This window comes from Mytilus galloprovincialis, chromosome 8, assembly GCF_965363235.1.
Source record: "Mytilus galloprovincialis chromosome 8, xbMytGall1.hap1.1, whole genome shotgun sequence".
Lineage (NCBI taxonomy): Eukaryota > Metazoa > Mollusca > Bivalvia > Mytilida > Mytilidae > Mytilus > Mytilus galloprovincialis.
The window spans coordinates 2,189,641-2,206,650 of record NC_134845.1 but is presented as its reverse complement, the minus strand read 5'-3'; the positions used below and the strand labels follow the sequence as shown (position 1 = coordinate 2,206,650).

Genomic DNA, 17,010 nt, shown 5'->3' with positions numbered 1-17,010 from the left:
AAGTTCCCTCATATAACCTCATCCAAAGTAATTTAAAATTAACTGTATGCCATATTTTCAAATCTTTAAATAGTAGGCATGGTAAATAAACAATAAGCTAAAACACTAGGTACTAAAATAAACAAAAAGTATAAAAAATATTACAACTAAGGCAAGAAAAAATAAACAAAACAAGAGATTCTTCTAACTAGAAAATGATGTCTTATCTATCTTACAGAAATCACATGACATTATACTATCTTGCAGAAATCACATGACATCATACTATATTACAGAAATCACATGACATTATATTATCTTACAGAAATCACATGACATTATACTATCTTACAGAAATCACATGATATTATACTAATAATTGAAAGTTTAACCTCTGTTTTTGTAATCCTGATTTTGATCTTTGCTCAAAGGATATTATAATGATTATTATCTTAAATTTCCAAATGTACCATTTTCTCTAAAATATTTTATAATACCAAAAGAACGATAGAGTAAATGAATCAATACATGTATCTTTATAATTTTAATGAAATTAATTTCCAATGTTTGTGTGGAGAACATATTTTTTCTAAATGTTTGGAAATTTAAAATTTGTGAATTAAATTCATAATGCAGAAAAATCATATTCTTAATTTACAACCTAATTAATGCTGATTTTGAGAAGAAAAAAAACACTCTTTTAAGATCTTATTTAGTCAGTATAACATTTTGAGTACAAGGTCTTATTCTCTATTATCTAGCTTAATGAAAGAAAAAGGAGAACAGCCTCTCTTTCAAAGACTTTATGTACATTATTTTTCAAAAGGGAGATAATTCAACAATTTTACTGATCAATATTAATTTCAGAAACTTATAAGATTTTTCTCCACAACTCTTAAATATTTAAAGCTCATTTATATTTTCAAAACCAAAAAAAATCAAAAATTGTTCTTTGTTTATAGCTAGCTTTTTGAAAGAAAAAGGACAAGAACCTCTCTTTCAAAGACTTTATGTATAGGATTTTTTAAAAGGGAGATAATTCAAAAAATTTACAGATAAATATTAAAATTTAAAAACTTACAAGATTGTTCTCCATGACTGTTAAAAAATAAAAGCTAATTATAAAAGGCTTAATCATAGTATTTTCTTATTCATATCTAACAAAAACTTAACAATAACTCATAAATACAATATAAAACGCTAACAACTAGATTTCTATGTCATTATAACATTACTTCTTATACAACAGAAAGTTCAAACATCTAGTTCTCGAACAGATATTGTCATGACTGTTAGCCATGAATAAAATGTATTTTCTTTAGTATATTGAATAATAAATTGAGAACAGTAATTGTTGACATGGTCTAGTAATAAAATGGCTTCTAAATGTGATTTTTGTTTTTAAGGTGGCTCGGGACTATTCGACTGCGCATAATTTCACGCATGAATTACAAAAGTATTTGTCGTAACTTCGATATAATTTTTTTAAATATTTTGATAGATTAGAAATGTTAAATCATTGTAGTTATGTGGATTATAGAATAATTTCGTTATAATCCGTATTTGTTAAATGGTCAAAGTGACATTTCACCCATTTTCACCATTTTCACGCCAAAATTTGGGTTTTAAGGCAAAATATATTTTTTTCCTTATCCGTGACCTACTTTTTTTAATTGCTCATTCTTTGAAGCTATATTTCAGCTTTTTATATTACAGTTTTGGATCAAGTGTCATAGAACGTTTTTTTGATAATCCGATAAAATTATGTCAACACCTCTATTTTCCCTATCATTTCATTGAAAAATGGTCCCTTTTACATACCTGTTTAAAAGTAAAATTTTGAGCTTAAATGGTCCGTGACCCCCTATTTTTTTTCGACCAATTTGATTTAATTTCTGTAAAAAATAAAATAACAAAAAATACGGCACTTCTGATAGAAACTTTTAATAGGCCCCGAGCCACCTTAACAATATCTATATACATGTATACCTATGCTAACAGTTTTATCAAAATCTATACCTACGCTTACATTATAAAATCAGTCTGATATATATAGAAAACAAAGCATGATTATGACAAGTTAAGATCAATTTGCACCGAGCATACAACTGCCTTTTGAAACATTAACATTTGTCATTGCACTGTATCCCTGTCTTAAGAGCCATCGTACTGGTTCCCTAGTGACTGCACCAAGAGGGTGTCATAACCCTGTTGATGAGTTATGCTACTGTAGTGTTCCTCTGTACTTGTTGATATACAAATACTATTGTTGTTTACAGGTAAATTTGCTGCATCCATGTGTGGAAGGCCATTTTGATTTTTAAGGCTGCCATTTTGACTGAAAAAGTTTGGAAAGTGTAAGAAACCATTATTTACTTTTCCATTGCAGTGCTGATTGATTTCATTAGGAATCGTTCCATTGATGTGGTTATTATATCCATTCATTTGATTTTTTATGAAGCCATTTTGATAGTTGCCATGGTGACTAAAGCCATTAGTGTTTTGAAGTAAACCATTTTGGTTATTCCAATGTTCTGGTTCTGAAAAAGAAAAGAGATAATTGATGAATAACAGGTAGACAAATCTAGAACATAAAAATCTGTTCTGGAGTTTTTTAAATTCATTGGTTGGAAATTTTTCAAATGTAATATTCTTTATCCTGACCAAAAATATCATTTATCAATTGTAGTCAAAATTTAAATAAACCCTTTCTTTTTTAATCTTATAATCCTACAACTGCAAACTTTTTTTTAAATAACAGATCTGCAATATCTTGTTTGATTCAATTTAACACTATAAATTGATGAATAATACTTCAAGTCAATTTACACATGTTTTTTTCTTTGATTTTCATTCTAAATCCATGAAATAAAAAGTTACCTAAAAGTATCCCTTGTTTATAGGTTGAAATCACTAATTTCAGACTGGTTCCCTTTTTTGTGTTAAAAAAATGTCAAATAAAGTAAATTGTCCATAGCTTACATGCCTAACCAGTTCCAAAGGTGAAGTCCCCTCTGTGTTTTAGTGGCCTTTGATATACTTACTTATATAAAGTGTGAATATAACATAGAACACTTTGGTGTTCTCTGGGCTATCAAGGAAACAGTAGGTTGAGGAATATGTTTATTTATATTCTCATCAAAACATGACATTGCAGATCTTCCCTGGTGGTTAAAACCATTTTGCTTTAATTGAAGGTGATTATTTTCTTCCCAAAGGACATCTGAGAAATAAGATTGTATGGTTAGGACTTATTACAATGGTTGAACTTTGTATTAATTAATTTAAACAATGTACAAGAATGACATGCTATACACAAAACAACAGCTCCTTAAATCTGTAACTGTAAATTCCGAAATTATTGCAATGTATTTATTATTAATATGAAAAATGTGATAGACACATTCCCCATTTCCTTTCTCAATTTTAGGGTTATAATGGCAAAAATTTTAACTCTCATTTTGAATTATTTTATATGAATTAAAACATTTTTTTTCTCAATATCGCAAAAATTTAAATCGTATTTTAGTCAATTCGCTCACCTTGGTCTATGTGAATATTAAACAAAGGAAGCAGATGGATTCATGACAAAATTATGTTTTGGTGATGGTGATGTGTTTGTACATCTTACTTTATTGAACATTCTTGCTGCTTACAATTATCTCTATCTATAATGAACTTGGCCCAGTAGTTTCAGTGGAAAATGTTAGTAAAAATTTACAAATTTTATGAAACTTGTTAAAAATTGACTATAAAGGACAATAACTCCTTAGAGGGGCAATTGACCATTTCGGTCATGTTGACTCATTAAAATCTTACTTTGCTGAACATTATTGCTGTTTACAGTTTATCTCTATCTATAATGATATTCAAGATAATAACCATAAACAGCAAAATGTCCTTAAAATTACCAATTCAGGGGCAACAACCCAACAACGTGTTGTCCAATTCATCTGAAAATTCCAGGGCAGATAGATCTTGACCTGATAAACAATTTTATCCATGTCAGATTGGCTCTAAATGCTTTGTTTTTTGAGTTATAAACCAAAAACTGCATTTTACCCCTATGTTCTATTTTTAGCCATTGCAGCCATCTTGGTTGGTTAACCAGGTCACAAGACACATTTTTTTAACTAGATACCCCAATGATGATTGTGGCCAAGTTTGGTTTAATTTGGCCCAGTTGTTTCAGAGGAGAAGATTTTTGTAAAAGTTAACGACGACGGACGACAGACGACGGACGCAAAGTGATGGGAAAAGCTCACTTGGTGAATAAATTCATGAAATAATTTCTGAAAGTAATTTACTATATGTTTACACAATTTGTAGCCTAAATGAAATGATAATTGGCATAATTTAAACAAGATTTAAACTCCTTTCAAAAATAATTTTGTTAATATTTTCAATCGCCAATTAGTGACATTAGTCCAAGTGTCATTTCCAACAGGTAAAAGTGACTTCTGCAAAAAACAAATGGTTAAAAAAAGTCATCATTTCAAGGCATTCATATATATTTTGATCATATAAAAACTTCATCATAAACTCAGTGATCCTCAACATGCTGAACACAAATATTGCCTTGCTAAAATTGCTGTATATTTGTATTCTTATAAATCTCTCTATAAAGCTAGGTATGACTCAATTCTGACTTAATATACACTGCCTATTCAAAGCCTACTAAAGCTTTTAAGCAGTGGAAAGCAAAGGATTTGTACAGAAAAGCTAGCCTACAATGAATAAGGTCAACGTTAAGCTTCTTCTGGATACTGACTCAAAGTAAAGAAAGTACAATTGTAATATATAAGAAGAACTTTTTCAACATGTTCAAGAAAAAACTACTTAAATTTTAAAAACAAGAGTGCACACGCTGAAATGTCTCGCCTTCTTTACTAATCATTGATATTATGTTGATAGACCTAAATATAAAGCTTTATTACAACTGTCACATAAACTCAACATTAACCAAGAAAACAAAACATTGATCAATGAACCATGAAAATGAGGTCAAGGTCAGATGAACCATGCCAGGCAGACATGTACAGCTAACAATTCTTCAATACAACAAATATAGTTGACGTATTGCTTATAAATTAAGAAAAACAGACCAAAACACAAACACTTAACACTTAGCAATGGACCGTGAAAATGAGGTCAAGGTCAAATAAAACCTGCGTAACAGACATATAGATCATAAAATATTTCCATACACCAAATATAGTTGACCTAATGCATAAAGTATTTGAAAAATAGACCAAAACTCAAAAACTTAACTTTGACCACTGAACCATGAAAATGAGGTCAAGGTCAGATGACACCTGTCAGTTAGACATGTACACCTTACAATCATTCCATACACCAAATATAGAAGACCTATTGCATAAAGTATAAGAAAAACAGACCAAAACACAAAAACTTAACTATAACCACTGAACCATGAAAATGAGGTCAAGGTCAAATGACACCTGCCATTTGGACATGTACACCTTACAGTCCTTCCATACACCGAATATACTAGCCCTATTGCTTATAGTATCTGAGATATGGACTTGACCACCAAAACTTAACCTTGTTCACTGATCCATGAAATGAGGTCGAGGTCAAGTGAAAACTGTCTGACGGGCATGAAGACCTTGCAAGGTACGCACATACCAAATATAGTTATCCAATTACTTATAATAAGAGAGAAATGAACATTACAAAAAATCTGAACTTTTTTTTCAAGTAGTCACTGAACCATGAAAATGAGGTCAAGGACATTGGACATGTGACTGACGGAAAGTTCGTAACATGAGGCATCCATATACAAAGTATGAAGCATACAGGTCTTCTAACTTCTAAAATATAAAGCTTTTAAGAAGTTAGCTAACGCCGCCGCCGTAGCCGCCGTAGCCGCCGCCGCCGCCGCCGGATCACTATCCCTATGTCGAGCTTTCTGCAACAAAAGTTGCAGGCTCGACAATAACATGATTAGATTAGTTAAGGACAACTGAAATCTGCTATTTCCTTTTCACTTTTTTCACAGTTTAATCATCATTAAGAAGATTTCATAGAGACAATAAAGAACATTGACGAAAGACAGACACTATTACTATGGCCAAAAGTAAAAGAAACACATTCCACTAAACACTTATCTGAATATTGAGCTCGACCAATCACCAACCTCCCCTTATAACAGTGGTGATCTCAGGTGTTCCAGAAGGGAGAGAAGTACCTCCTCCATTAGTTTCACATTAATGTTGAAATAATACACCTAACCAATCATATAAACATTTTGAAGTTGGAGACTTTCCATAGAGAGAAGACTTCTAAATCCATGGGTATATCTTTACAAGAATTTTATAAAAAGTAAGAATCCATTCAGCTATTTCTTTGATAAAATACTGAGCATACTGGAAAGAAATTCTGAAATAAGGTTACCCGGTAAATTGGTCACTGCACAATGATAGCAGTTGGAAAATAAATTGACAATCTGATCCTGGGTACATGCTTTCTGTTTAAAAAAAATTTGTGTCTGTCAACAAAGGAAATTCCAGTCTCAGAATATTTGAAGGCATAGACAATTAAGCAATGACTGGTATTGGAAAAGGTTTTCATCTCAGTAATATTGGAGCATTGTCAGCCCAGCATTACAACAGGATCTACATGCATGTTTCAATCAGATAAATTGACAAATTGCAATCTTTCTAAAGAGCACATTTTCAAACTGTAAGATTTAAGACAATAATTTAAATTTTATCAAATTGAAATTTAATGTAAAGCCTTGAAGTTATGATACACGTTAACAGAAAATTTGAAGCTGGTATTGGAAAAGAATTTATTAATACTGTGTATTAAACATTTACAACTCTTACAAAAACTCTTGGATTAGGAGCTAGAAATCTGAGGTTGATAATCAATTAACATATTTTTCTCATCAGCTGATCATTGTTTTGCATAGGTAATTTGTTGACCTGAAAACATTGCCATGGACACCATGAATCAAAAGGATAAAAAGCATGTCATGCAATCTCCAAAACACAACTAAGAATGGGATCATGAAATGATGTGAAAATGAAATGCATGCTTGAGTGAGCACATCATGGTTCACTAACCTCTACATAAACAAGGAACAATTTCCGTCAGCTAACGAGCCCTCATCTAGCGGACGTGACGGAGGTGCTCCTTCTTCTTGTGGAGGATTTAATGGTGAAGTAGATATTGTAAGAATTGCTTGATAAGATGATATAATATTAATGTTCTCAACAGCCAAAGTCTTCAGGGCTGTAAAGTAAAGGTACCCAGTAGAAAATATCATGTATCGTGGTAGCATTCTCAGCTTTGATTTGCATCAGACGTCTAAGGTATAAGTTGTGTAGTAATATTTGTCAGACATGCTGTTAAAGTTAATTTTGAGTACATAACATGTAGCTTGTAATGTTCTATCCACAGTACAAATTAAAGAATGTTTGGACCTGATGTAACTTTTTGTTTTGTTTTAAGACAAACAAGCAATTTGTTGGTGTTACTGTACTATACTATAGCATATAACCAAACCTGAATCAAATCTTTCAAATTATGGTAGCATTTAAAAATTCTGCATCTTATACATTAGATAATTAATATTCCAAAATCAATTAAATTTATCAAATATTTAAAGATTTTAAAAGGAGTAGGCACGATAAGGACCGATTTTGGCCTCAAATTTCAGGTTCATCTGACGAAAGATTTTGACCACTTTTCAATCACTCTAGGGTTTAATTCAATTGATTCAATTAATTTAAGTGAAAGATTTAAACTAATTTAGTCATTAAAAATGATCCGATTCAAGCTCAAATATGAAAAATCTACCAAATATGCCAAAAAATGTCACTTATCAGATGGTTTTTGTCAAAAATGAAAGTGGCCGCATCCGTGTTCATCCTCAAACTTTTTAAATGTTATGTATTATCTTCAAATACAACTTACATTGCAATATTTAGGTTGAACATGAATGCTGCCACTTTCGTTTTACACGGAAACTGTCTAAAATTGAACTAAATTGCTAGAATTGTGAAGATTTCAGTAATTTAGCATGACTTAATGGTGCCAGTACCTGATATATGTGCATCGTATTGTCAAAAACAGCCCATATTTATGTAGCAGAAGCATTCTACTGTCCAATAAATAACTAAAATTCTTCATTTTAACAATTTTGTAAAACTACTATATTTTGGGGCCAAAAATGAGTCTTATTGGACCTACTCCTTTAAATACATCGTAGGTATTATTCTTTCATTATAGACAGGAAGAAGATTATATAAGACCTCAAGCTACTTTTACTGAAAATTGGTTTGATTCAGATGAGCTCTAATCTAGTTTTCAATGGTCAAATGCAATGTTAAAAAGGTTTATGGTGTATTTTGACACCTTTTCATTGGGTTATTTTAACTTTTTGTGAAATGCCTATTTTTGTAAGTTAGTACAGACAAATTTCCAATTTCAATGATATGGATGTTATGAATCAATTGCACAAGATGAACTGTGGGTATTTGGAAGAAACAGGTCATTACACATTGTGTGGTGAAGATATTTGTTTTGCGACAAAAGCACCAGTTTGATCATCATGTATACATGGTATATATACCGGTGAATTCTAAATCATTTGACAAAATTTGTATAATTCCAAATACCTTGAAGTTGTATACCGGTATTTTGAAAATATAATCATTGATAATAGATAAAGAAAAACTCATTTAGTATTTTTTAACTTTAAATTCAAATAAATGACACAAGAATAAAAGATGGACATTATGATGTAATGAGAAAACATTAAATCACACAAATTAGTCTGTGGCTTACTATTGAGAGTAATGATTCAATTTTCATCACACATTCCTAGTCCCTATTGTTCTCAACATAGGGAAAGATATTTTATCTTATTGCTTTTTGGTATTTTGCTTTTTTTTTTGTGATGAGTTTTAAATCATACGACTCTCTTGGGATATGAAATTAATGCTAGAATCTAAGGGCACACATGTCAGTGTCAATGTAAATGTTAATGATGTCATCGGCAAAATAGCAATAAACAGATTGTCAATGGTCTTTCAAACTAAAGGATGTTTCTCAGCCGCTGCCCACATTTCATTTTTTAGGGCTGTTGCCCTTCAATGAGATTGTCCCTGAGAAACACTCTGGCTTAAAAAAAAAACAATTGACAATCTATAATTGTGTTACTAAATACATCCTCGTGTCTTTAAACAAGGAGCCGTTTACATATCATCAGATTTGAAATTTTGAAAAATTAATCCCAAGTAAGTCACCAATGATATGGTTTTCAAAGTCATTACTGATCAAAGGATATATTAAATGTAGGCATATTAAATAAACATTGCATATGACCAGAGTGAAAAATAACTAGCTTATAATATATAAATGTAGCTGTATACACCATGTATACAATGTATAATCATACCATCACGACGAGACTTTTTACACTCCTCCTCATCACAATCATCACGGCTCCTCTTTGTTCCTGCCAGCGGATTGACACGGTGACCTTCAGGTAAGACCGAAAGGTCAGTTTCCATGTCATCATCTAATTCCATTTCATTGCCATTGGGAACAACCTGACTATTTTGTGTGAGACCATTGGACGGATTAATAGTGGGGAGACCATACACTCCCTGAGCATGCTCTGTCTGTGATGCTCTCTCTATGTATGCTGCACACTCCTGGTACCCACAAGCAGCAGCTAACTGACTTGGTGTCTGCCCATTGTGATTTTTAATTCTACAATAGATAACATATATACACGATTAAGGAAGAAATTTGTTTTTAGTGCATCTATCCTTTTCTGTTTTCTGTTGGTTTTTTTTTTAGAGTGGATGTTGATTAGTGATTTGGCATAATGAATGCAATCCTCAAATAAAGCAAATGTGTGAACTGAACAATTATTGTGACAAATCTACGGGTTTTAAGGGAACCATGCAACTTGAAATCTGTGCTTTTATAATGTACACATTAGATGAACCCTGTCAAAGGTATAATACCTGGCACCTTACAACATTGTACAATCATTCCATACATAAAATATAGCTGACTTATAGATATACATGTAGTATCCAGAAATTTGAAGCATCTTTCTAAATGGAGTACCTGTCAAATTTATTTTGGGGAAAACTGCCAATATCATTTTATTATAAAATAAGCAAAAACTTACAACACTTTAGTTCCCTGTGATATAAATAAACTTACGACACTTTAGTTCCCTGTGATATAAGTAGACTGACACATTCCATATTGCCTGTTCTGGCAGCTTTATGTAAGGCTGTTTCTCCCATGTAGTCCTTCAATGTAAGTATAATGAATAAATCCAAAATTTCAAGCAATATAATGTCAATAAATGTAATAAATAGATACAATTAGTCAATTACTCTTTTTGTGATACAAAAACACAGACATTTTGCATTTAATGAATAACATTTATGAGTTGATAAAGGAGTTTTGGATATATATTTTTTTTACTTCTGAATAAAGATCATTTTAAATCTACTATGTTACATGTGGAGCAGGATCTGCTTACCCTTCCGGAGCACCTGAGATAACCCCAAGTTTTTGGTGGGGTTCATGTAGCTTAGTCTTTAGTTTTCTATGTTTTGTCTTCCATACTAATATTTGTCTATTTGTCTTTTTAATCTTTGCCATGGCATTGTCAGTTTATATTCAATCTATGAGTTTGACAGTTCCTATAGTATCTTTCGTCCCTCTTTTAATTCAATTAATTAATTAAATTACAACTTCTTAACTAGAAGCTCACAAGAGTCTGCCTGTACAGCAGTAAGGGATTTATTCCATTTGTCTCTTAACCTGGATGTAGTTGGAATAGCCTCTTTTTAAGTTGACTGGATTTATAAGGATCATCAATGTTTTATGTAACCAAATTCTGATAGCAATTGGTACAAGATTTTACATTAATTCAATCATATTCACTAATTTCCACTAAGCTTACAGTAATTGACATCAGCAGCCATAGCAGGATTCCATTTCAAGAATGAGAATACATGTCATGGTTTTAAATACATACCTCAAATACAGAACTTAAAACACTTTGTCTCTGACACACAAACTCATACAAAATGTAAATACCTACATGTAATAAAACTAGTGTAAATGAAATGATGAGAATATTTAGTAGATAATTGTGTGTACCTGTATAAGTAAGTTAGCCCCAGATTGCACAAGCCACTGAACACAGTGAGACTGGCCGGACTGTGCAGCAAAGTGTAAAGCTGTTTGGGAAAACTTAGAGGTTATTGTATCCAAACCAACACTTCTTTCTATCACCAATTTTCTTAAACAAGCCAGCTGTGAAGATAATTATATATATTTTGAGACTCACAGAAGGGGTTCTTTTTTTTCTTATGAGGGAGGGGTCAGTTGAGAACTTTGTGTTCAGCATTATATCATTACAATACAGCAATAAAGTTTGTAAATGTAAGTATTAGTTTATATATATATAATATCAATATGTACAATGCATGACTGTACTGTATTGAGACAAAGTTTGAATCAAACAATTGAAAACTACATGTATTTATATTAGTCATTGACTAAAAAATTAATTTTGAAGGTGAGAGTACACTGCTGTTTTGTAATGAGTATAAAAATGAACAAGCTCAATACTGTATTTGGATGTGGACAGGTGCCCCTTCAATGAGCCTCATCTGAAAGATAAACATCTATTAATACCTGTCTGTTTATAGCAGCCCCAGAATGAAGTAGCCATTTTAAACAGTGTGCCTTCCCACTGTGAGCTGCCATATGTAATGGGGTCTGGTTTAACCTCTCTGTTGAGTAATCACAATTACAACCCTGTTCTATCAAATGCATAAGGCATGTAAACTAAAAATAAATAATCATAATTACAACCCTGTTCTATCAAACGCATAAGGCATGTAAACTAAAAATAAATAATCATAATTACAACCCTGTTCTATCAAACGCATAAGGCATGTAAACTAATCAAAGAGCTGAAAGCTCTGAAGAAAAATGACGCCACTGTCTCTAATATTGGGATAGTTTTTATGCAAGTCTTGATTTTCACATACCGTAATTAGTTTAACAATGCAACATGTCTCGTAAGCATATAATTGATATTCGTATATATGTGTGTGTGTGAAGTGAAGGTGACAACTGGCTGTTTTTTAAGACAAATGAATAGGTCAAGACTACCTGAATTGTACAAATAAATACCGTAGAAAGGCTTGTATATTTCTCACTGGTACATAGTCTGAATCCGGGTCCGTTCGCGCCCACTCATGTTCGCCCCCTTTCACTTTCACACCCTAAATGTTCGCACCCAATCTTAATTGGTTTTGTGTTTAATAACTCTGTAAGCAAGTGTATAATTGGTGTCATTGTCTCAAAATAAAGTAAGACAGCATTTTTATTTGTGTTGAATAAATCTTAATAATGTTTTGGATAGCGTATTGTTAAAAATAATAATAATCCTTTCTAATTAAAGTGGTATTTTGTCAACGTTTTATTTTGTGTTGAATAACTCTTAATCATGTTTTGGTTAGTGTATTGCTATAACTTTGTTTCATTGACTTCTTTCAAAATGAAGTGAGATTCTGACTATGTTTTTTTCTGTGTGTTGAATAGATTTTATCATGTTTTGGTTATAATAGTGGATTGCTATATTTTGGTTCCTATATTTTATTGTTTCGTTGTTTCAGATCAAAGGGACCAAGCTGTTAAAAACAATTATCTTTTGTGTTTTTCCTTTAAAATCTTCAATGTTTTACTCATACCAAGCTATAAATACATTCAGTATTTACACCAAAGCAATTTAAAACAACAATCATGATTTTCCAATTATTCAACTTGAATTTGAATTAAAATTGAGCGTGAATGAGTAGAGTGCGAACGGACCTTGGGTGCGAACGTGCGAGGTGCGAACCTGCAAGGTGCGAAAATGTATTGGGCGCGAACAGACCTGATACCACAAAATATTAAGTAAATAATCTTTTTGTTACTGTTATCAAAGGTCTAATGAAACTCAGGTAATTTCAAACATTTGTCAAAGAATTCTAGTCAAACCGGCACCTGGTTAAATTGGCACCTGGACAAATCAGCACCTGGTTAAATCGACACCTGATATAGTCAATTCGTCACCCATGTTAAATATATATTTTAACAGTATTTTAAGCAAAAAGAGTAAAAATAAGTAAGGGGTTGCCAGAATTTTTTTCAGTATTTAAGCAAAAAGAGTTAAATACAAATGTACAGTACATTCCGGTTATTTGCATAGCCTATTTGTCAGACGAAATTATGCAATAAAGCGGAGTATGCTTATATCCGAAATGCCAAAATACGGAGTCAAATAACTTCGATAGTGCATATCAGTAAAAGGAAATCCTGAAGAAAGATGAACCTCCATAATCCTCTTACATCTTGAATGATTATTTATTCTAATAAAAGTTATTTGTCTAGTGTCATGCATTTTATTTCATTGTTTATTCTTTCAATAAAGTTTATAAACACATTTAGTTTTAGTTTATTTATGTACCGACTTTTCCTTTACCTGAGATACGAAAATAAAATTGTTCTAAAAATAGATTTGTTTCTATGACCCGGATGTACAAATTATATTGTTACGCTTTGATTAAAACAAACTGTTGAACAATGCTACAAAGTTTATAATCGTTTGATACAACAAATGTGTAATGAACTGCCTTTAATATGCAGTATTTACCGATTGCACAGTGATGTAACACTGTTACTTTAACCTCGTTAGTTTCGTATATGCAAAGAGCACATGTAATGGGGCCCTGCACGGGTTATTTGCTGGACACGAGTGTTGAAAGTGAGAAAATATAATAATTTTAAGTTAATGTTCTTTTCAAAAAATATTAAAAATGAAAGATTGATGTATGAAATGTATGAAATTTCAACCATATATAAATGCCCTGTAATATTTAACATAAATGTAGATCACCCCTAGCCAAATTACGAGATTGCACATTGGATAGCAGGCGTTATTGTTTTAAAAATACACCCAAAATGTAATCTATGAACAATGTTTGAATGCAATCAATAATTAACACCTTTTGAGATAGAAGATCATAGAATGGTTGTGTTTTTACAACAATCAGCTGATTGACATTTTTATGACCTCGAGGCTTAAAATAGAATATGGGAAACTTTACCTGTGTACACATCGAGGCCTTTTTTATAATCATATAAACACGAAAGAAACTGTTTTAAAACTTTATTTAAATAACACAGAAGTAAATGTGAAATAATATCAAAAATAATGATGCATTCAAAAAAAATATACTTACCAAATCGCTGTTTCCGGTCAAAACATCTCGTCAGTTTTAACTAAGCATATCTAGCTGGCGATTATTTTCTATGCAATTAACCGAAATGCCACTTGTGGGGCTATGCATTTAACCGTACAATTTAACATTAGATGAATGGGAAATGGTTTTGTGCAGGAGAAAAGTATGCAATTAACCGAATTATGCTATTAAGCGGTATGCAATTAAGTGGAATCGACTGTACTAACTTTCACATTTTTGGGTGTTCATTGTACATTTTGTATATATTTATTTTTCTCAACTAAATGACATTTTTGGTGTATTTTTAATGATATATATATGAGAAGCCAAAATAATTATTACGTCTGGCAAGGCTTTTTTAATTTTATTTTGGGACACCTTTCTATGACCGCAAGGCTATGTTAATTTTTTTCTGGGACGCCTTCCTAAGAAAGCCTTCCTACGAACTTCGTAGGAAGACGTCACAGAAAAAAAATAAAATAGCCTTGCCAGACGTCATAATTATTTGGACTAATACATGAGATATTGGATATTTTTATGCATTATTTAAACCAGTTGAGCATTTTACAGGATTGTTTGTTTAATGCTTTTTAAACTTTACTGAAAAAAAACACCTTAAATTTGCTTATTATTTGGCATGAAAGTTTGATTTATTGAAAGGGACTCATAGTTTTCCATTTTTTTTTAATAATTGTCTAATTGTTAAAACAACAGCTTGGGTAAGGGCTTCGTTGTTTACCTTTATACACAACAACATAATTTCACTTTGGTTTCGTTGTTTACCTAAATACACAACAACATATTCACTATGTACTTGGTAACAGTTATTAATTAATTGAATAGAAAATATTATAACAAATATTATTGGATGCCGAATTGACGTCAAATAGGTGCCGATTTGACTAATGCCAATTTAACCAGGTGCCGACTTGACTTGTACGTTTCAATTCCTCTGCGATCGTTTGCGGTATTTTCTTGAGAAAAACCTATTTTCCATCATCAAAGAGAAGAAGAACTGCTTGAAAATGATTCTGGAACGCTTCATGATTGTAAAAATAAGTTAAATTCACTCGAATAACAATTTTAAAACTTGCGATGTTTAAACAGGAAGTTTCAAAAGCACGTGTAAAAAAAGAAATTAACCGGTGAGAGTGGAAATCCGTACATAACAGATATCACTATAGTACGACTTTGAAAGCAAAACAGTTCCATCCTTTTGTAAAACAGTCTTTAATATACCTATCACATTAATGTTTGAAGGGTCTTAAGCTTATTCAAACCATAAAAGTCGGTATGAAACACCAAAACGGAATGAACAATAACCGATTACGTTTTGTAGTTTACAAATTCTAAACTGGTTCCCGTCAAACTACAACACTTTGTCCGAGTGTAGTGGAATACAAGCAGAAACCAGTTAGTTTGTAAACTGGTTCCTGGCTGATTACTACACAATGACCTCTCATGCATAATTAATGATAACACAACCAGATTCCAGTTTGTATAGAAAATAGTAAATACGAAACCAAGCGCGGTAGGCAGAGAAATGTAATGAAGTTCAGGTCGCCAGTAATGGAACAATGACTGCGTCATTTTCCAAAAATAAATAATCACAATTACAACCCTGTTCTATCATACGAATAAGGCATGTAAACTAAAAATAAATAATCACAATTACAACCCTGTTCTATCAAACGCATGAGGCATGTAAACTAAAAATAAATAATCACAATTACAACCCTGTTCTATCAAACGCATAAGGCATGTAAACTAAAAATAAATAATCACAATTACAACCCTAATGCATCAGTATCCTACAAATGTATAGACATAATTTAAAAAATTACAAACTTAAATCATTAACATGATTTAAATCAAACAAGAAGAAAATGTTATTAAAAAATAAATATTTTCCATAATTCTATTTTGAGTATTGCCTCATTAAACGATTTTTATCATGATTATGCTGATTGAAGATTAAAAGTAATTGATTGTATAGTCTGATGAGTGTATACAAGTTAAAGGTGTTAATTGGATGTTATGGACACACCTCCTTTAACAATTTTTAAAAATATTTGATAACATTACTTTTATAAACCTGCACTATAAGTTTCATTTGATTGGGTTTTTCTCTTTATTTTGTTTACATTTTAATAATTTACATGATAATTTGAATATCGAAAATGGGTTATAAATGTATATCAGAAAAAATATACAAAATAATATCTTTAGTATTTAATATAACCACAAAACATAGCCTGGTGATAAAATTGGAAATATGAAAAAGGAGTTTTAATTAACCTTTCCGAAATTTGCTGCCCAATGAATAGGGGTCCAACCATATAAACCATCCTCCTGGTAAAAGTTTGGACCATTTGACAACAACAAAGACATAGCGTCGAGGTCACCGTCGCGACAAGCTCTGTGCAAAGGATAGTGAGTTTCTAGCAGATCCTCTGATGTAGGGGACCAATTTCCAGATTCGTGTTCGTCTTCCATTGCTTTCTTATACAACTGTCATTCAATTCTTAGCATAAAACGGTGAAATTCTTTGAGCTTTTCATAACATGCCGGTCTTTCTCATCTGTTTACTACTTCTCTATCCGGGCACTTGTTAAATTTATTTATCGGAATACGCTTCATATTTCGTAGATAACGAATTAACGACAATTTTTGTTGATCGAATCATTTGAATACAAATCAATAAGAGATTACAGCGAAAGTCAAATTT

At 31.6% G+C, this 17,010-nt stretch overlaps 1 protein-coding gene across 5 annotated transcripts; it reads right to left on the bottom strand.

Annotated features, from left to right (window-relative positions):
• Positions 1-1,942: 1,942 nt before the first annotated feature.
• Positions 1,943-16,906, bottom strand: LOC143084857 (uncharacterized). 5 transcript variants are annotated; one of them, XM_076260913.1, is made up of 6 exons: positions 16,581-16,906; positions 11,146-11,301; positions 10,192-10,283; positions 9,410-9,726; positions 7,071-7,239; positions 2,382-2,519 (listed from the first exon to the last, which is right to left on the bottom strand). In XM_076260913.1, exons 1-5 carry the CDS (start codon positions 16,776-16,778, stop codon positions 7,073-7,075), a joined length of 930 nt encoding a protein of 309 aa, XP_076117028.1. In that variant the 5' UTR covers positions 16,779-16,906; the 3' UTR covers positions 2,382-2,519; positions 7,071-7,072. The 5 variants fall into 5 exon arrangements, with proteins under 5 accessions (XP_076117026.1, XP_076117025.1, XP_076117028.1 ...); XM_076260912.1 differs by lacking the exon at positions 7,071-7,239 and adding an exon at positions 3,024-3,202; XM_076260914.1 differs by lacking the exon at positions 2,382-2,519 and adding an exon at positions 3,118-3,202.
• Between the last annotated feature and the right edge of the window lie 104 nt (positions 16,907-17,010).